We start from the raw sequence: 21,939 nt of genomic DNA on the forward strand, positions 1-21,939 counted from the left end.
ATAAATATATTATTATTATTATTGTTATTATTATTATTATTATTATTATTATTATTTAATTATTATTATTATTATTATTATTATTACTTGCTAATCTACACTCCTAGTTGGAAAAGCAGGGAAAATAGCCCAGTGAGAAAAGGAAACAAGGAAAAATAAAATATTTTAAGAACAGTTACAACATTAAAATAAATATTTTCTTTATAAACTGTAAAAACTTTTAACAAAACAAGAGGAAGAGAAATTATATAGAATAGTGTGCCTGAGTGTACCCCCAAGCAAAAGAATTCTAACCCAAGACATACATACATACATACATACAGTACATACATACATACATACAATAAAGTGAGTTTTAACTTCAGTAGAGAGACCAATGAACTAAAACGTTATCTTCAAAAAGTTGACTAACTGGCATGAAACTGTGATTTACCCCAAGGCTAAGATGATAAGATACACATTCAGTGCCTTGATACAGTATCTTGTAAACACTTGTGAGCATAATCAAATGCTGGAAGGATGATGAAAAAGGTTTATCTATTATTATTCAATATCACTCTAAGATTACTTACTTCATTGCCATCCTAACTTCACAGGTTCAATGATTAGGTAGGAGATTTTTACGTCATAATTCTGCTGAATATTACTGCATTGTAACTGTTGATATGATATATAATAAGCATAAACATGTTTAATTTTATATATTGTAGACAAAGCAATTACATAATGTTATTGAACGTTGAGACAGCTAGCTATTAGAGTCATTTATATTGTTTGTATAAATATGTATAATACATATATAGTATATATATATATATATATATATATATATATATATATATATATATAGTATATATATATATATATATATATATATATATAGTATATATATATATATATATATATATATATATATATATATATAATCCCTTATATATATATATATAATCCCTTATATATATATATATATATATATATATATATATATATATATAATCCCTTATATATATATATATATATATATATATATATATATAATCCCTTATATATATATATATATATATTATATATATATATATATATATTATATATATATATATATATATATATATATATACAGAGAGAGAGAGAGAGAAAGGGAGAGAGAGAGATAATATATATATATATATATATATATATATATATATATATATATATATATACAGAGAGAGAGAGAGAGAAAGGGAGAGAGAGAGATAATATATATATATATATATATATATATATATATATATATATATATACAGAGAGAGAGAGAGAGAAAGGGAGAGAGAGATAATATATATATATATATATATATATATATATATATATATATATATATATATATATATGTGTATGAAAAATAAATTTGTGATTTATTGTTATAAGTGAATTTAAAATATTCATGAAATATTCTAAAGTTGTCATCACAAATTTCTGAACACAAGATCAAAATACAGTACTGTAATCATATTCGTGAAGCACGCAATGGCATATACACTGCCGGGTGTAATAATGTAAAAGAATGAAAAGGAGAAGAATGAGTCGAAGGGAAAAGTTAGCGGTAGTGAGGAATTTACTGTATGTAGATACTCAGGACAAGTTCAGTAGTAAGCTACCCAAGATCTTAAGTCCAAAAGCACAAATAAGTTTAGTGGCTACCCCATCAAATTCAAAAGTAATGTGCCTGGAAAAGCTAAATTTGAAAGTTGAATTTATTACCAAAAACTGTTAGTGTCTGAAACACAATTGCAAAGTAACACAATTATCCATCAATTAATTTGAAAGCTATTGGCAAAACACTGTGACTTTATTTTACTGCTGCCTTTGACTGTGTTAATCATGAGGCCTTTGTTTTCAAACTCAAACAGTAGGGAGTAAGTTGGTCTTTTCTTACCATCATTATTGAATTTTTAAGTAACAGATGGCAGAGTTGTTGTTGAGGGGCACCATAGTGAGGATAGGAATGCGATACAGTATTAGGTATTCCGTAGGATAGTGTTCTTGGCCCATTACTTTTCGTAATATATACACATACCTGTATGTGGTTTGGCCTAGAATACAAGGTCGTTGCATATGCAGATTATGCTACTCTCATTGCATCAGTTCCCTCTCTTGAATGTAGATGTGGGGTTACCGAATCCCTTTATAGTGATCTCTCCAAAAGTTGAACCATAACATAACTCAAAGTATGATTGCAAGCAAGTTAAAGACCATGTCTCCTGAAAATTCAGATCTCTGCATTGTTTAATGTTTCTTTAAAATTCTTGGTGTGATTCTTGATTGCAAATTTACTTTGAAGAAACCCATTTGGTCTGTTTCTTCTTCAATTGTATGAAAAATAGGCTTATTGGGAAAGTTAAGATTGGAAAGTTAAGATTTTTGATGATCGATGTGTTCTGAAGAAATGTTTTAATTCTTTCATTCTACCTTGTTTTTAGTATTGTTCACCTATCTGGTCTTCAGCTGCTGACTCTCTTTTTAAATTGGACAAAACTTGCAGCTTATTAAATTCCTTATTCCTGGTATTGATATTAATCTCTGGCATTGTCTTTCATTTAGTTCTTTATGCATGTTGCATCAGATTTTTAAAAATCTGACCATCTTTTGCCCTTGGATCTTTCCCGACTAAAACATTCTGCATTTCGTAGATATGCAGTTAGTTCCAACAGTTTTTCCTTCTCCATGATAAGTATCAATACTATACAGTAATTTAGAAGCTTCATTCCAGCTGATAGATTGTGGAACCTTCCAAATCTGACAGTTGAGTCGGTGAATTTTCCGAAGTTCAAGCTTCCAAGCGATATGATTTTATGGTGAACAGGCTGATATTAGTCTTTCTTCTTAGTATATATATATGACATATTTATTTTAATTAACATTACTGACATGTTATTTTATATTCTTTTTACATATCATATAGTGTATTTATTTCCTTTCCCAAGTGGGCTATTTTTTCCTATTGGAGCCCTTGGGCTTATAGCATCATGTTTTATCAACTAGGGCTGTAGCTAAGCTAGTAATAATAGCAGAGAGATGTATAAAAAACTGAAACATAACCTACAATTAAGTCGGTTAAAAATAATGTGACTGATAATATGTACAGGTCTGATGTTATTAATTTGGTTAAATTTTTAGAAATAAGGTTATACTTTAAATTGTAGGTAGCTCAGGGTTTTAATCTAAACAATAATTCTTCCATATGAAGTTGAAAATATTTTTGAAGGATGGCTTTCAGGTACACTGACGTTTTAATATAACAGTTGTCAGTCAAGGAAATAGTTGTAGACATTAATAAAATTACCATTATAAAATTAGTGTAAAGTATATATAGTATAGTGAACTTTGTAATCTATACAGTTTACTGAAATTGGTAACTAAGAGAATAATCTATTACACTAAGTGTTTGTTTTTGTCATTAATAAAGTATGTGGTACTCGTGTCAATTTTAGGCAACTTTCATCTGATATAAAATAGTCTTTGTAAATGAATCAACACTCAAATTTGACATTTTATTGTGTCAACATGTTATTAAACAAGTAAAGCTTAGCACTTTGGTTATAAAACAATATACCATAAGCAAACTAAAGTACAACAATTTTCATGAAAAGTATGTCCTTGGAGCTTATAAATTATAATTCTTTCAGTAGCAAAAGCTTTTCACAATGTTTATATGAATTTATAGAATGCATACAAAAATTCGAAGTGGCACCAAATAATCCTGCAGTAAATAGGGAAGTCCATCACAGCATGTTTTACAGTACCAAGGCAAAACAATAGTGAAATAAAGAATGCGACATAAACAACAAAAATAACAGCTGACAAACTTCTGTTAACAACAAAACACACAAGTAAATGAAATTGTAATGAGCTTCTAATAGCTCCTGTGATATGCAAATTTAGCTCCTAAAGCATTTATTAAGTAATGCTTCATTACTAAATTAATTCACAACTGATACAACATCGTAAACTATCTTGGAAGATGCAAATTGAAACCTAAGCTACATAATACATTCATAAGACTAAAATGTCCTCCACAAAGAACACATACAACCAATAATCTTCACTGCTTAGAAAAATATCCTGACAACTTTGATGATGTATTTGGTTAAGAGTTACTATTTATGTAGGAATAAAATTAAAACTTAAAAATTATCTCATTTTTATGATGCTTCTCGTAGCGTCTAAAAAGACTTTAAATAAAACAAAATAGCTTGTAACATTTTTTTTTTGCTACTATTAAGAGGATACAGTTAAGGTAATTATGGAACAAGCTGTTGTTTACTTAAATTATATAATAACAAAATTTATGCTGAATAATGTGGCAGACATCCTGCATGAGAGCATGATGAAAATATGACATTAACAATGCACAATACATTTTACGTACGAAAAATACAACCTCGCATTTAGGCACCAAACCACATTATCAGTAACTAGCTGTATAGAATGTTTTATTTTCTATAATGCAAATTACATATAGGAAAATTTTAAAGCTTTTGAAAGCCATCTACCCTGTAAGCAGTCAATATACACTATGATATCAATATCAGAACATCTGTTCTATTGATGATGTGAAAATATTTGAAACTGCACATTCAGTATTTTTTAAATACATCCTAAAGTATTATTCAAATAATCAGAACTTAAAAGATTAATAAACTTCATTGTATGTAAGATGGCATGTGTAACATTACTTAATATTGTTCGAATTCAAATTTTGAATGGTGTAAAAAGCACCTAAGTTACTTAGAGCCAAATTTCCTGTCATTGTGTAGCAATTTCTGTTTTCAGACACTTTTATTTAAAACTTCAGGAACTACATCACTTCATTTTACCAAAAAATGGAGATAATACATTTTAAAACATTGAGACATATGGGTTTAAACAAATTCTTCCTAAAATATTTAATAAGAAAAAGAGGCCTCTTTATCCTCATTACTAAATTTTGTTGACCTAGTGAGGATATATACATACTGTACTGCCCCATAAATGATTACATATGATGGAATTACGACTAATCAGATTGTTAAATGAAGAAAAGCTTGAAAAGTGTCCATTTTTTTGGACACTACATAAAAAAATTGCAAATTCTATAGTCTGTATAATGAATTGAATAGATATCAATTTAGTATTTTGATAGCAAATGAAACCTAATGTTTCTCATAAAAAGTTTAATGACACCTACAGGCACTAATAAACAATGGATAATAGGCCACCTAGAATGTAATGAAAAAAAATTGGGGGTGTTATGAATATAATAGTAGTGCAGACATAAAATGGCACTTCTATTTAAATATGAAAAGGAAACCTACTTCAACACAAAAACCTCCCCAATAACTAGCAGTTTCTCCTATATATAAGATACACAGGGGGCGATATAATTAATTCTAATATACCATCAATACAATTGTATATATGGAGGGCTGAAAATCTTACCAATTTTTCTTGTCACTACATAAATAATAGCTGCTGTTGGTTTAAATCAGATGATTTAAAATATATGATAGCTACCATAAACATTACCTTTACTTTAGCTACCATGAACATGACCTTTACAGCATTATTTGATAATTTTTGAAAATCAAAACTTTCTTGGTACTAACCCAAACAAGTACTGTACTGCATTACCTTAAAATTTATAAAGATTAGAATTTACAAACATCTTAAAAATTTGAAATGAAAAATATTCAATTTGGGGTATCCAAGAAAAAAAAAATTAAAAATTTCCCTATTTTTTTTTTATTTTCATGCAATAATTAATTGCAATATACTGTTGCAAAGTTTAAAAAATATCTGCAGTAAAAATTGAGTAAATGGCTTCCTTGAATCAAAATTAAACTGATCAAGAATTAATACCTGTATAAAACTTGAATGTATCAATAATTTTCTCAGAAATTGACCAATAACATATTTTTAAAGCGAAATTTGGGACATTATATTCCTAATTTTCTGTTATTAAGGGAGATTCAGATTCATATAAAAAAAGAAGTAAAAATTTTTGTGCTAATTGTACTGTACTTATTGTATATTCTACCTTATAAATAGTGAGATACTTTTGTTCTAAACTGCATTTGTACCTTAAGTCCAACAATTCGATAAATAATTTTGTGCGTAAAATACACATACAGTAAGTGTATTACAGTTAAAGATACTTATACAAAATATAAAAGCTATTAATATAAGAAATGTATGCTTTACTATGATGTTTTAAAAATCTAAAGTTTGTATACTATTAAAATTTACACAACTACTAGCATAAGGTATAACACAAAATGCTATTCTAATTTTTTTTTTTTATAAACATCCCTTAAATTCGACAGTTTAAACAGTATTATGGAATCTTGTTCTGTACGCCAGAAGTATAACCAATTTTCTTTCTAAAGCAGCACTACAGAAAGTCGTTACTTTGATATCCTTCTTGCGTACATTCTGACAGTTACTGTTTCCATTCATTATCAGTCCTGTCATGGTTCTCTCCTAAACCTCTTTTGCTGTAATTTCTGTGTATAGAATACAGTACTTGATGATAATTCACCAAATATACGGTAATAAACAAAATAAAAACAGGCCATTGTTATCGTAACGTTTAAAATTACTACATATTCAATATCGATTATGTAGGAATATGTATACATGGAAAATTCACGTTGGATTTTCCATGCTTGTTTGTGCTGAATGAAATTAAATGCACTGAATATTCTTAAGAACTTGCATTATAATTGAAATAAATTTTAAAGCATGGGAAAATTCACACATAAAAGATAAAAAAGACAATATTAGTGTGCACTGTATTTCCATTGGTATCATTGACACTACTGTTCATTACAGGACAAGAAAAATGTACTTCGAATCTACAGCAAAAGGGTTATTGTTTGTAATATCTGTCATTATTCATTTAATTTTCACGGGGAAAATTAAAGACAATTCAAAAGTTGAACCTGGAGAAATCCATGAATGAAAAATATGTGCAGAGTTTCTACATTTATGAATACAGTAAGTGCTCAATACAGTACAGTGTTTATTTAATTTTTATAACCATTGATTTTTCTTTATATTAAGTTGTAACTTTTCCTTATTTCATCTGCAAATTTTCTTTTGCAACAGATAAACATTTAGTGTTCCTATATTTGTCAGTAATAAACACACTAAGTCTAACAATTAAAAAAAATTCATTACTCTACAACATTTTCACAATACCATCACACCTATCTAATTCTGTTGCAAAACCAGTCACTAGCTGCTCTAGATCTCTTTGAGGTATGACGTATTTGGAAGACTAATAAACATTAGTTTAAGATATTTTCATTGTACTTAATTTGACATAGCACAGTAAAACCTCATTTAGTCTGCATACTTCAGTTTTCTGTCATGGCACTCTGTATCAAGGTTTTGTTTCTTGGGTAGTTACATTTTTGTTTCTTGTAAGTGCCATTATATACACTTACTGTATATAAATTTTTCTCCTTGTATTCTTTTGCATTAATTATCACACAAACCAGAGGAAAGGCACTTTATATTGTAATGAGTTAATATCTGAAATATAAGCCTCTATTTATCAATATAAAAAGTTATTAAGGCGTATTTTATAAACTTACGAATCGATTATTCTCTCTATACTATTTAACATACCAGATATTCTGTCTGAAACTTTAAGCAGTTAAATGAGGTTTTACAGACTAACTGTACTCCAACAGTCACGAGCAGTAAAAAAAATAACGGAAATAAAAAGAAAACATCAAGTGCTCACAGTAACTTTTTTTGTTACTTTTAAAGTGCAATCAGAAAAAGTATATTTGCCATAAGACAGAAATCCAAGTTACCTCTTCCTTCATGTTGTTTTCAAAGTAGTTTAAAACCTATAGTAAGACTTACGTTATTAAGTCTTTTTTCCTTCTCCACCTTAATGAAGTATCAGTCCAAGTGTTTTACTGTGAAAAACAGACATAAGAAAATGGGTCCATTGAAAAAAAAAATTATACCAGCTCAAATAATAACATATATTTTGATTTTTTTTCAGTATCAACATATCTTAATCCAAGATTTATTCATATTGTGGAGGGTATAAGCATCAAAGGTAATTATTAGAAAATAATTTTTTCTTCAACATTTTGATGAATTGCTAACTATACAGTACAGTATACTAAATGCAGCTCACAAAAAGACAGGTACTATTCCTTCGCAATTTCTAATAACTTGACTAATGCCTAACATCACAGTTATAGCTGCTGTAGTAAAGCAATCGGAGCATTAGCAAGCTATTTTTTTAAACACTTAAAAAGCAAATTGTGCAGAATTACATTTGCTTAAAATAGCACTAATACTGTATTTCCTTAACTTCAAATTATTGCAGAATCACATTTCCTTAAAATAACACTTACATTATTTATTTTCCAAGCTTGAAAATTCCGCAAGTGCAAAACTTAATAGAAATCTTTTACCTTAAGAAATGTTTATGTATAGGATACAAATTGGTTTACAGTAAATACAAAATAAATTGTAACATGTTTTTTTTTTAAATGTGTATAAAGATGCAAAAGCAGGACTAAATATGCAACTGTCAATGGTTATTCTTCTTTAAAGGCAACATGAAAAGCTATTAACATTATAGCTTCAAGATAGTTTATGAACTATTTTTAAATACTTTCATTAGATAAAGTATTACAGAGCCCTATTGTGTATACAGTATAGCATGTAAGTAATAAGGGACGTGCTTGTAAAGATACTTACTGTGTTATTTAGGATATTTGTAACCTTTGGTAAAGATACAAATGTAATTATGAGGTTCTTTGTCAAAACATGTTCCAAGACTAGCTACCCTTGTTGCACATGGCAGATCTTAGTAAATAATTCACAGTTTTACAATGGGATTTAATGCATAAAAAATTACCTTAATCCACTTGGATATCGTAGAATCTATCTTAATTTACTATTTTACAAACCTACAATTTTCTAACAAATGGTTGAATTTAGTCAAATAAAACTTAGGGTATCTAGTACTGAACCTGTCTCTCGGATATTCCATGGGAAAAAAAAAAAAAAATCAGAGCATCTGTGAGCCCTCAACAAAGGCTATCTATACCAATTCACAAGCACCATGTACCGTGTGCATCTTCAAATGAAACTGTTATATATTTGCAGAACTTCAGTTTATGTTATTTCCCTTGACATGCAGTTTTACAAGATTTAAGCCTCAATTTCTGTAAAAGTCTATGTGATTAAGGCACGATATTCTCTATTTACAACACATAGAAAAGATTAAACATTGGCAGTACATTGAATATGATATAGAGGAGAATAAACATTGTCAGTACACTAAATAGGACTTATTTCTGAATACACAAAGACATTTAGAAATATAACGAAAACATTTCAGCTTGTCACCGACTAGCTCACTTCTAGTAATTGAGCTGATGATATTTTTTATAAATTATACCAGTTATATACAGTATAACAACTTTTCTGTACAATGAACAGTGCATTCTTGAAATATTCAGCAATGCATACTCAAGCTGTGTGCATAATTTTACGTGAAACTATAAGCTTTGTGCATCTTTCAACAATAACATATTAATGCCTGTACCTAACATCTTGAGCAATGAAATTTCCAGTGAGTGATTTCAAACATGCAACAATATACTGATAATACTGAACTAATTTGTGTTTAATTGATGCACTTTGTTTACCCTTGTGAGGTGTGCATCAAGAGTTGCATGAATAGTAGCCACTGTCTCTTGGTTATGTACATTAAAGGTCCCCTGACGCACCATGTTTTGGGAACGTTTTGTTGCTGCCCTTGCTGACTCTTCACCATCGGGTGCTTCTCGAGCATTCTCGTCTTCCCTTGGGGTAACCTAGAAATTATCATCATAAAGAAAAGTGTGATAGAATTTAGCAGCTTTATCTTCCCTTGGAGTAACCTAGAAATTATCATAAAAATAATTGTGATAGAATTTAGTATCTTTGATCTTATGGGTATTTATCATTAACCTAACTACTTCACCTGTTGGTTTCATTCAAAAACATTATTCCCAAATAATAGTTTAAAGATCATCTGAAGGCCGGACGGCAGTAAGGCGCATTCACACCCTTGGTCCCAGCACGGTAAAAACCTTATTTTTCATGTCTCCCTGTTGTCACCAGTGCTTGTGATTGTGAATTTCAAAGATACTCATATGAAATGTTTGTGTTCTGTTATTTCATGGTTTTTTTTTTTCATCTGTTCCAGATGGAGTCCATTCATCATGCGTACCTAACATTACGACTGGGGTGGGCTCAGGGTTAGTGAATGATCTGCACTTCGTAATGGTTCCAGTAGATGTTAGCAGTTTGGTAGGATACCATCCACTGTACCAGATGTTGTATCTCCCATAACTTCTTTTATTTTATAACAGTCTCTAAGATTTGAACTTATACAAATAATACAACCTGTCCTTCAGCAGCACATTAGGTTTTTGGTCAATATCAAACCCATGAGCTTTCTTTCAATCATACCTTAAGGTTTTTTCTTCAACAGTTCCAGCTCCCCCTAAATATTAATTGGAGCAAATATACGACTGATGGGTTTTTATGATGATGCTTAGAATATTTTGTGATTTGTTTTTTAAATGCAAACCAATCGCTCTTCAAGTCTCCGAAAGTGGAGGGGATTGTGCCACCCGTGCACTTCCTGTGGTGTTTAGTAAGCACTGCTTAAAGCTTTACAGTATTCCTTCAGCCTCTAGTTGTAACTGTCCTAATATCCTTTGACTTTGACAAATTCCAGTTTCCTTTCTTCCATTTTCCTGTTCAACTTTTTTAACTTCTTTTGTGTGGAGGTAACTGCATGATTTTTCCCAATTGCTATTTTGCATAAAATGGCCTCACAGGCCCTAGTGCCAGGCTAAATAGTAAAGTCATAAATCCATTTCAATTAGTCATTCAGTGAGATCTCAGATTTCTGCCCCAGTGAGTACACACACATTTTAGAGTATATGAGCTAATAAGGTTCTTACATAGTTGGGACCTAAGGTCTGAAAGTGCATATGTACCCTGCTACCAACAAACTAGTAGACAATCTTATTTTCTATTAGTTATTATTTTGGAAATATTACAGGGATACAGCCAACATAAGTGTCAAGTAAATTTAAGATTGATGCGTTACTTACAAAAAAATAAAATATTTTAAGTAATTTGTATTTTTCCTAACAGTACTTACCTCGAACTACTTTTTCAGGAATATCTGGGATCTCTTCCCATCCGACCAGAATTTTGTGTAGTTTACCCTACTGCCGTTTTCTATGCGGGGTAATCTCTGGCGGAGTGATACGCGCTCAGAGACGACCCGGGGTCAGAGAGCAGGCTTGCTCAGGTCTCGATCTCCAGTAAGTTTTGACAGATAGGTTTCTACTAAGTCCAGTAAGGCACTCGGGGTAGGATGGGCGGGCCATAACCCGAAAGTAGTTCGAGGTAAGTACTTTTAGGAAAAATACAAATTATTTAAAATTTGTGATTTGTTCCAACACGGAGTACTTACCTCGAACTACTTTCTTAGGAGACTTAGACCTTAGGAGGTGGGAGTGTACCACAGGACCCAGAGACCGTGATGAGGAGAGAAAAGGGGGAACCTAGATAGGAGGCTAGGTTCTGCTGACCCTCCAAGGGAAAACACGAGAAATAGGGAAAACTACCCAAAAAACTATCTTATACACTAAGTAACTCACCTCTGTAAAAATCCTTGGAGACGTATCCATTCACTGATGATGTATCCCATGGAAGTTAAAGGATTTCAGGGTCATTTCAGGGAAGGTAATAAGGGAACAGGGGGGTAAGGAAGGAACCTGTGTCTCTTGGACTTACTGCCCGTGGTTTTCCTGGGGCTACACCTTTAAATCTTTTGAAGCGCTGAAATGACAGGACCGAGAGAGAATCCGTCCAGGGACCTCCTCGAACACTCCTGCAAGTAGTGAGCTGTGAAGGTTGACTTACTAGCCCAAGTACCTGCCCTCAGGATTTGGCCGACTGCCATGTTCTTCTCAAAGGCCAACGAAGTACTAAGCCCTCTGATGTCGTGAGGTCTAGGCTTACCCGGAATAGGAATCCCTACACTACTGTAGGCTCTCATGATCACTTGCCGTAGCCAGAAGATCGTATTTTTGGAGATTGGTTTCTTTACTAATCCTGAAGAAACGAACAGACTCTTGATTTCGGGTCTAAGTCTCTTCAAGTACTTCCGTACTGCTCTGACAGGGCACAGCCGCAAGTCCCTCGGGTAGTCCGAACGTAGGATTGCCGGCACCGAGAATCCTTCAAACTTGAGGTCCCAGACTGCTGGGTTCTGGGTCTTGGCCACGAAGGATGGTACGAACCTGAAGGTAGCTTCACGCCAGCCCTTCGAGTGTGACACCTCGTATGAAAGTTCATGAAGCTCCCCTACCCGTTTTGCTGATGCCAGCGCTAACAGAAAAACTGTCTTGAGGGTGAGCTCCTTGTCCAAGATGTCCTTTAGGGGTTCGAAGGGAGGTTCTGACAGCATCTTCAGGACTCAAGCCACGTCCCACTGTGGCACCCTAACTGCCTGAGAGGGGCACGATTGCTCTAAGCTCTTGATGAGCATCGAGATGTGTCTGGAGGAACCCAGGTCGATGCCCTTCAGGAGGAAGACTTGTCCTAGGGCGGCTCGGACTCCTTTAATGGCTGGGATGGACATATTTACCCCATCCCTGAGATAGACCGGGAAGTCGGCTATCTCCGGGATGGAGGCTTTCAACGGCTAGATGTTCTTCGCGACGCACCACTTCGTGAAGGTAGCCCATTTAGCCTGGTAAACAGCGGCTGACGACCGTTTCAGGTAACCTGACATCCTTGTTGCGGTCTTCGCCGAATACCCTTCCTTCCTCAGGAGACGCTCGATAACCTCCACGCGTGAAGGCAGAGGGACCGAGGGTTTTCGTGGAACCTTTGAAAGTGTGGCTGCCGGAGAAGGTCTGGTCTGTTCGGAAGGGGCCAAGGTGGAAGGCGCGCCAGTTCCTTTAGATCCGTGAACCACTCTCTCTCCGGCCACTGGGGCGCTACCAAAGTCATCCACAGGTTGTCCGCTCACCTCACCCTGTTGAGGACTTGCCTGAGCATTCCGAAGGGAGGGAAGGCGTAAACGTTGAGGTTGTCCCAAGGATGCTGGAAGGCATCCTCGAACGCCGCCCCCGGATCTGGCACAGGAGAACAAAACACGGGGAGCTGTGCATTCAGCCTCGTGGCGAAGAGGTCTATTACTGGCGAGCCTCACTTCTGAATCAGAGTCTTGGCCACTTCTGGGTGCAAGGACCACTCGGATCCCACCACTTGACCCATTCTGCTGAGGCTGTCGGCCAGGACATTTCTCTTCCCTGGAATGAATCTGGCCGAGATCTTGATCTGCTTCATTTTGGCCCATTCCAGGAACTCCATGTGAGGCCGCACAACTCCTTCGATTTTAGCCCTCCTTGCTTCTTTATGTAGGCCACCACCGTAGCGTTGTCTCACATTAGTGCCACGGTGTTTCCCCGGAGCCTCTGAACGAACTCTAGGCACGCCCTTTGCACTGCCATCATTTCCAGTACGTTGATGTGCAGGTTCTTCTCTTCGGCTACCCACCTTGCACTGCCATCATTTCTTGTACGTTGATGTGCAGGTTCTTCTCTTCGGCTACCCACCTTCCTCTCGCTGTGCTGTTGAGGAGATGAGCACCCCAACCCTTGGATGCGTCCGTGAACAGGAGCATCTCCGGAGGGTTGGCTGCGAAGGGGATCCCCTTGAGGGTGTTCGATCTGTCGTGCCACCACTCGAGGACCTCCTTCGTCTCCGGGGACATCGGGACCACTTTGTGCGGGGTCTCTCTGGTTCCAGGCCTCCTTCAGGTTCCATTATACTCCCCTGAGTTTGAGTCTCCCCTGTGGGACTAGCTTCTCCAATGACACGAGGTGGCCTATCAGCCTCTGCCAGTCCCTGGCTCTCTTGGGCTGATCCAACAGGAAGGGCCGTAGGATCTAGTCCAAGTTGTCCAGTCTCTCCAGGGAAGGGAAGGCTCTCGCCAACCGGGAGTCCAGGACCATTCCGAGGTAGGTCATCCTGGTGGAGGGTATCAGTTGGGACTTCTCCAGGTTGATGGTGATACCCAGGACGTTGCAGAACCCCAGGAGCTTCACGCCTTGCTCCTTCAGTACTTCCCTTGAGGCTGAAAGCAACAACCAGTCGTCCAGGTACCAAACCAGGCGGATGCCCTGTTCATGTGCCCAGGCTGAGACTGTCACAAAGAACCTCGTGAAGACCTGAGGGGCTGTGGACAGACCGAAGCAGAGGGTCTTGAACTGTTACGTTTGGGTACCCCATTTTACCCTTAGGTACTTCCTGCTGGAGGGGTGGACAGGGATCTGGAAGTATGCGTCCTTGAGGTCTATGGACATCATGAAGTCTCCTTCCCTCAAGGCCGCTAGGACCGACTTCGGAGTGTCCATCTTGAAGTCGGTCTTGCACACGAACCTGTTGAGGGCTGAGAGGTCTATGACTGGTCTCCAGCCCCTTGTCGCTTTCTCCACCTGGAAGAGTCTGCTATAGAACCCTGGACATGGGTTCTTGACTGGTTCCATTGTCCCTTTCGCCAACATCGCAGAGACCTCTTCTTGTAGGGCCGTCCTTCTCAAGGGATCCTTCGGTGCCAACCATTCCGCCTGTAGATCTAGTATCAGAGGTGGGGGGTCCACCGGGAAGGGCAACCTGTACCCTTCTTTCAGGACTGTCAAGGTCCACAGGTCCGATCTGTGGTCCCGCCATGCCTGCCAAGAATGTTTGAGGCATCCCCCCACCTGAGGCTTCAGCAGGAGTAGGGGGCCTCTCTCCCTATCTCCTTCGAGAGGCGCGGCCCAATCGACCTCTTCTGGCGGCCGAATAGGAGGGCCTGAAGGCTGACTGCGCAGCCGACGTTCCTCTACATGAGGGCTGCGAAGGTTGCTGCCAGGATGTAGTAGGGGCGTCTCTCCTGGGCTGGTTAGGTGAGGCGCGAGGGGGGAGAGGGACGTCAGAGGGTGTCCTTCTATGGGTGGGTCTTCTTGCTGGAGGGGGCCTGGGTTCTCCCGCATCCTTTAGTTTCCTCACCCCCCACCGTCTCTTTCACTTCCTTGAGGGGGAACACTGAGTCGTCAAACAGTGGAAGGTTCCTCAGGGAACTCGCTTCTCTGTCAGGGAGCCGCCTTACTCGTCTGCCGAGCACAGTGTCCCTTTTCCTCAGTATCCAGTTGGCGGTCTATGCAATGGATTGATAGGAAAGGAACTTCAGGGCCTTACCTCCCGAGCTAATCAGCTCCTTCAGCAAGGCCTGATTCTCCGGGATTGAGAGGTCGTGCGAGGACTGGAACCCTACCAGCGTGGAGGCCCACCAATCCAGCCACGATGACACGTGAACCAAGTCCCTGGCCAGCTCCTCCATCATGGAATTCTCCGCCGGGAGAAACAAACCAGGGCAGTGGTAGCCCTCTCCTCTGCTGCTCCCTGTCCCAAGATGGCGACTGCTGGTTCCACCGCACAGGGCCCCGCGCGGTGTCCTTCCGGGAGGTAGAACCGGGACTGCGTCTTCAGGCCCTGGAGAAGCCTAGAAGGCGCTCTGGCTCTTGGGAGCTTCCGCATGGTTGGCCACGATCTTGTTAGCGTGCACCAATCTCAGCTTCACATCTTTAGCCAAAGGGAGGGCTAGCGAGGGCCTCTGTTGTACGGGTGCATCCACCAGCCTGCTGAGGCTCGAGAGCCAGACTTCGTCAGTAGAGGGCTCAGGTTCGTCCAGCCTATGGTGTCGCCTGATGAGGCCTATCACCCTCCTGTATGCTGAAACTTCCGCTGGTGAACCTTCTTCCCCGTCCTCTACATTCTCTGTTGGGCATCCCAGTTCTCGTGACGGAGGACCTCCGACGGGGGGAGTCGTACGTGGAGGAGGCATCTTCCTGGAGTGGTCCAGTCTCCTCGCTTCAGGCAGTAGGACGGGCATCGCCGCTGGAACGGAGGCCTCCGTCCTGGATTTATCCCTTCTTCCAGCGGACCAGGGGTCTGCAGGCTTGCCCGTCGAGGAAAGGAGTTTCTCTCACTCCGGACGATGCATCGTAGATCTTGAGGCCGGGACGCGGCTGCCAGACCGAAGGGGCGACTCTCTCTGCTGGGCGGATGGAGTCGGAACCTTCGCGGACTTATGCCTGTCCCTTGGTGCCTGATGAGACGAGTCCCTCCGTTGGTCATACTTACTGCTGGAGACAAAACCTACCGGTGAGAGGGACCTAGGGCGCCATCCCAAGGTGCCCGGGACTGCTGTAGCCCCCAGGAGTTGGCTAAGGGGGATGAAGACCCGCACCCATTCTTCCTCCTGGGGGATCTAGAACGCCTACTCACATGGCGGGATCTTGAATGGGAACGTGAGCGAGATCACCTCCTGCGGGACCTATCTCGCCGTCTCCTATGGTCCCTCGGGGCTCCGTCTCCCGATGAGTAGGAGTAGGCCTCGACCGAGGAGCCCGAAGACCTGTAGGACCTCGCTGAAGGGCCTGAATCACGCCGCGTTGCTGGTGGTTCTACATGGTGTTCGGTCGGCGACAAAGGCTCCAGGAAGACGGCCGGGAACGTAGCTGAAGGCGTTGGAGGGGAGGGGGGGGAGCTCCTCGCTGGGGAACCAGGTCTCAAACTCCTCTTCCATCCTCAGGGGAGATCTGAAGGGCGTCTTCGGAGGCGCCCACACGAGGGTGTCTGACGGCGGCGAGTCCTTCTCGGGCACCCTCGGCTGCTGATGCACCTGAAAAACCTGCCCAAGAGGCGGGAGAAGAGACTGCAGCAGTTATACCCCACATCGGATCGTCCGACGAGACGGGACCTGCTTTCACCAGGGCTCCGTCCCCCGAACACACACCCGCCTCTCCCTCAGGCCCCCCTACTTGCCTGGACCGAAGACAATCCCACTGTCATGTAAATCAGACTCCTGGGGAAGGACCACAGGCCGCTTCCCCGTAACAGACTTACCTCGACCCCTACAATGGGTAGGGGAAGACGGCAGAGAGAGACTGTCCGACAGGACGCCGGGTGAAGCGAGAGGCGAAGAGACGGGCTTCCTAGGAGAACGTCGAGAGGCCTTCTTCTTCTTGGTGCCGTATCGCACCCATTGCACCTCATTCCAGGACTCGCACTCCGGACACGTGGCTGTAGGGGAACACACACTGCCCCTACACGAAGAACATAAGGAGTGCAGGTCAACTTCGGGCTTAGAGAGGAAAGCGCCACACGATTTTCCGGCCACAGGCCCAGGGCAACGACGGGGATGCTCCATAACGCACTAGTAAGACACCGCGAGACACAGGAACACAGAGGGAAAGGAAAAGGAAGCACACAAAGGGACCACGTGGGGACCGCGTGAGACACAAAGGGGTCGGGGACACAAAGGGTCGCACTGGGTTAAGAGAGAGCGTCGGGATGTTAACGCCGACGCGACCAAAAACTTACTGGAGATCGAGACCTGAGCAAGCATGCTCTCTGACCCCGGGTCGTCTCTGAGCGCGTATCACTCCGCCAGAGATTACCCCGCATAGAAAACAGGAGTAGGGTAAACTACACAAAATTCTGGTCGGATGGGAGGAGATCCCAGATACTCCCAAGAAAGTAGTTCGAGGTAAGTACTCCGTGTTGGAACAAAAGTGTTTCAGGCCGTAAAGCTAAATAAACTCAATCATCTGTCCTCACACTAATTTGACGTTAAAAAATAATTTTCATTTTCAAAGGGAAAAATAAAATTAAATATTGTATATTTTAAATGACCTTCTGCAGAACATTTAAGAAATTAACTTCAATAAATGCAACACAATAGCAACAAACAAATGTTACCAAATTAACTTAATTTTCAAATATAGTAAGTATTCTAATTAGCTTAAAATTTTAATAGAATGTATAAAGTTCAGAGAGAGTTCTAAGCTTCAACTTACTGTGAAGTTATAAAAGAAAAAAAAAAGTGATTACTATCAGATAACTTTTTTAATTAAATTGTTATTTTGCTATCTTACAACTTCAACCAAATGTTATACAGGCTTCAACACCCTGGAATACCACAACTTTAAGAAATACATAAAAAAATTGTCACTACAGGTACTGCAATTCTTTTTGCACCTATGACCTCCGGCATGTCCCAGCTACATGCTGACTTTAATCTTTGGCCATAATGTTTTCAAATTTCCTCTTGGGTTTTTTGTTTCAGAAGTTTAATTTAATAAGTTTTACCTTATAGAGCCTTCATAAACCATATTCAATCTCGTAGTACAAATTTTGTGGGCTGTGCATGCATTACAGCCATCAAGTGTGAAGTTTCATTCGGGCAGAGCTCTGTGAAGTACAGGTGAAACAAACTTTGTTTAGCAAATCAATATTCTAACCAGTCCAATAAAATCACTTGCGATGCTAGCATACAGATTATTAACAAGTGTAACAGTTTTAATCAGATAACTCAAAATAAATTTTTCATTAAAAAAAATAGTCTTTAAAGAATTGAATTTTAATGGAATTTATTTTTTTTCATACTCGCTTGATTCACATTGGTTCTTCCGAAGCCAGCATTTATATTAACCCGATAATTCAAAATAATAAATTCTTCACAGAGGAAAAAATAAAGTTTATGTCTAAACGATGGAATTTTGATAATAACATTTATTATTTTCATACTTGCCTGATGTTCATATTGTTTCATATCAACATAAACCTTAAAACTACAAATTTCCAGTTTTCTTTCATTTCAACAAGCTTAGGCCTCTAGTACAGTATATACAAAATCTGAGGGTCAATGGCAATAACAGCTTGGGTATGCAGTTACGAAGTAAAAAATATATACGTATGAATTTGACATTATTAGTCAGTGAGGACAAGAGGGGCATGTATAAGAACATTAAGTGAGTAAAGTACATGGAAACACTATAGCACCTATATATACTTATTAGAGATGTACTTTTTTATTAATAAAGAATTTTTATAATCCTTCAGATGACTGCCAAATTTGTGTTTTCTTTAGTTTCCTAATAATAAAAAGTGAACTGCACAGCTAGCCATATTGATTAACTGGACTCTTAAGGGAGAATCTGCTTGTAAAGCTTTAGATAATGTCTAATTATGGCTGTCAAGTAAAAAAAAAGTGCAACAAGTCAATTTTTATATAAATAATACAGTTCTTGTAAAATGGTGTTGGAATAACATAAATAACAACATACTAAAGTGCCTAAAGTACTATACAGTACAAAAAAGTACTTGTATCCAATACCTACCCATGTCACTGAAGTCAATTCTGTAAATATTTAATACTGCTTGCTATAAACACATCAACAAAAGCAGCATTTAATTAAAATTAATTACAGTATTTAGATACTCACAGGTTCATAATGCTTCCTATTAGAAGCTAGCTAAATCCTGAAAGCCTAATCTAATATTTAAAAATTGCCTTTATCCCTCACTTCCATAGCCTCGACCCCTAGTACTGTATTGCACCTATTATATATGGCGGCATATGGCTATGATGATGACTTAGGCACGTAAATTTCAATTTACAAAGTTGAAATGTATTACACAATCCCTTGATTTCATTAATCAGTGGGTAGAAAATAATATAAACCTCAGGAGAGTATAGAAATAATTTGATTATTAATTTTTTTTTTATTTCTATGAATCTCACTTGAAGTTCATTATGTTGAAACCCACACTTTCAAGGAGATGGATAAGTGAAGGGAAGTCTAATCAAACTCAACACAGTAAAATCACCTTATCCGATCATTATTTTCCGAGCCCTACAAGGTTGCTGCATTCCTCAGACAATAGGCTGAATGGTTTTTCCCACTTGTAAATATTCACTTAAGAAATGTGAATACCTATATACTTTAAATGTAAAATATACTACAGCAGTGAGTGTATTGTATTGTAATAACAACATCATGCAGTATAGTACTATACAGTGAACCCTCGTTTATCGCGGTAGATAGGTTCCAGATGCGGCCGCAATAGGTGAAAATCCGTGAAGTAGTGACACCATATCTACCTATTTATTCAACATGTATATTCAGACTTTTAAAACCTTCCCTTGTACGTAGTACTGTTAACAAACTACCCTTTAATGTAGCCTACAGAACACTTAATGCATGTACTACAGTACCCTAAACTAAAACAGGCACAAATATTAAAGGCGATTTTATATCATGCGTTTCCTAAACACGCTAAAAAGCACGATAAAAAATGGCAACCAATGTTTTGTTTACATTTATCTCTGATCATAATGAAGAAACAAACTGGAGGTAGAGCTTTGCTTATTACCCAGACATATTTCCCATACTTTTCCCTTAGAACTACATCACATCTTCCTACTTTAGATATATATATATATATATATATATATATATATATATATATATATATATATATATATATATATACACATACTGTATACATACCTAGATATATGCATATATACATATATACATGCATACATATATATATATATATATATATATATATATATATATATATATATATATATAGATGTATATATATATATATATATATATATATATATATATATATATATATATATATTACTGTATATATATGGGTTATGGAAAAAATCCGCGAAGTGGTGAATCCGTGATGGTCGAAATGTTATTTTTATTACTAAAATAAGTTTTTGAATATACTTACCCGATGATCATGTAGCTGTCAACTCCGTTGCCCGACAGAAATCTACGGTCGGGATACGCCAGCGATCGCTTATACAGGTGGGGGTGTACTCACCAGCGCCATCTGTGGTCAGGTACTCCAGTACTTCTTGTCAACAAGACCTCAATTTTCTCCTCGGTCCACTGGTTCTCTATGGGGAGGAAGGGCGGGTCATTTAAATCATGATCATCGGGTAAGTATATTCAAAAACTTATTTTAGTAATAAAAATAACATTTTTCAATATTAATCTTACCCGATGATCATGTAGCTGATTCACACCCAGGGTGGTGGGTGGAGACCAGTATACATGTTAACAAAGAAGCTAAGTATCCCGTATTTCATTTTTATTAGTTATTCAAAATAACAATAAAAAATAAATAAGTACCTGGTAAGGAAGTCGACTTGAACCATTACTCTGCCTTTAATAAGTACGTCTTCCTTACTGAGTGTAGCGGTCCTCTTAGGATGCTGAACGACTCTTAGGTGGCTAAAGTATAAAGGGCTGCAACCCATACTAAAGGACCTCATCATAACCTCTAACCTTGGCGCTTCTCAAGAAAGAATTGACCACCCGCCAAATCAACCAGGATGCGGAAGGCTTCTTAGCCGACCGTACAACCCAAAAACAACAATAAAAGCAATCAAGAGAAAGGTTAAAAAAGGTTATGGGATTATGGGAATTGTAGTGGCTGAGCCCTCACCTACTACTGCACTCGCTGCTACGAATGGTCCCAGGGTGTAGCAGTTCTCGTAAAGAGACTGGACATCTTTGAGATAGAATGATGCGAACACTGACTTGCTTCTCCAATAGGTTGCATCCATAACACTCTGCAGAGAACGGTTCTGTTTGAAGGCCACTGAAGTAGCCACAGCTCTCACTTCATGTGTCCTTACCTTCAGTAAAGCAAGGTCTTCTTCCTTCATATGAGAATGAGCTTCTCTAATCAGAAGCCTGATGTAGTAAGAAACTGCGTTCTTAGACATTGGTAGCGAAGGCTTCTTAACAGCACACCATAAGGCTTCTGATTGTCCTTGTAAAGGTTTTGACCTTTTCAGATAGTACCTAAGAGCTCTGACTGGGCAAAGTACTCTCTCCAGCTCGTTACCTACCAAGTTAGATAGGCTAGGGATCTCGAACGATTTAGGCCAAGGACGTGAAGGAAGCTCGTTTTTAGCCAAAAAACCGAGCTGCAAGGAAC

General features: G+C 38.1%; 1 protein-coding gene and 1 long non-coding RNA gene across 8 annotated transcripts in view; one reads left to right on the forward strand and one right to left on the reverse strand.

Annotated features, from left to right (window-relative positions):
* The window catches only part of LOC137621436 (uncharacterized), a 64,358-nt gene extending 56,183 nt beyond the window's left edge, over window positions 1–8,175 (forward strand). Inside the window, exons 3-4 of the long non-coding RNA XR_011040232.1 lie at window positions 6,853–7,017; window positions 8,042–8,175. This is a non-coding gene — a long non-coding RNA (uncharacterized lncRNA). The remainder of the gene's footprint in view (window positions 1–6,852; window positions 7,018–8,041) is intronic.
* Window positions 3,520–21,939, reverse strand: part of LOC137621433 (IQ domain-containing protein E-like) — a 104,547-nt gene continuing 86,127 nt past the window's right edge. For 5 of the 7 annotated variants that reach the window (XM_068351728.1, XM_068351730.1, XM_068351725.1 and 2 more), the window contains one exon: window positions 3,520–9,875. In XM_068351728.1, coding sequence (XP_068207829.1) covers window positions 9,675–9,875 — 201 coding nt within the window. In that variant the 3' untranslated portion in view covers window positions 3,520–9,674. Of the gene's footprint in view, window positions 9,876–17,717; window positions 18,376–21,939 lie in introns of those variants that run through there. The other 2 variants (XR_011040231.1, XM_068351729.1) reach the window with 2 other exon arrangements.

This window comes from Palaemon carinicauda, chromosome 28 (genome assembly GCF_036898095.1).
Source record: "Palaemon carinicauda isolate YSFRI2023 chromosome 28, ASM3689809v2, whole genome shotgun sequence".
In the NCBI taxonomy this organism is placed as follows: domain Eukaryota; kingdom Metazoa; phylum Arthropoda; class Malacostraca; order Decapoda; family Palaemonidae; genus Palaemon; species Palaemon carinicauda.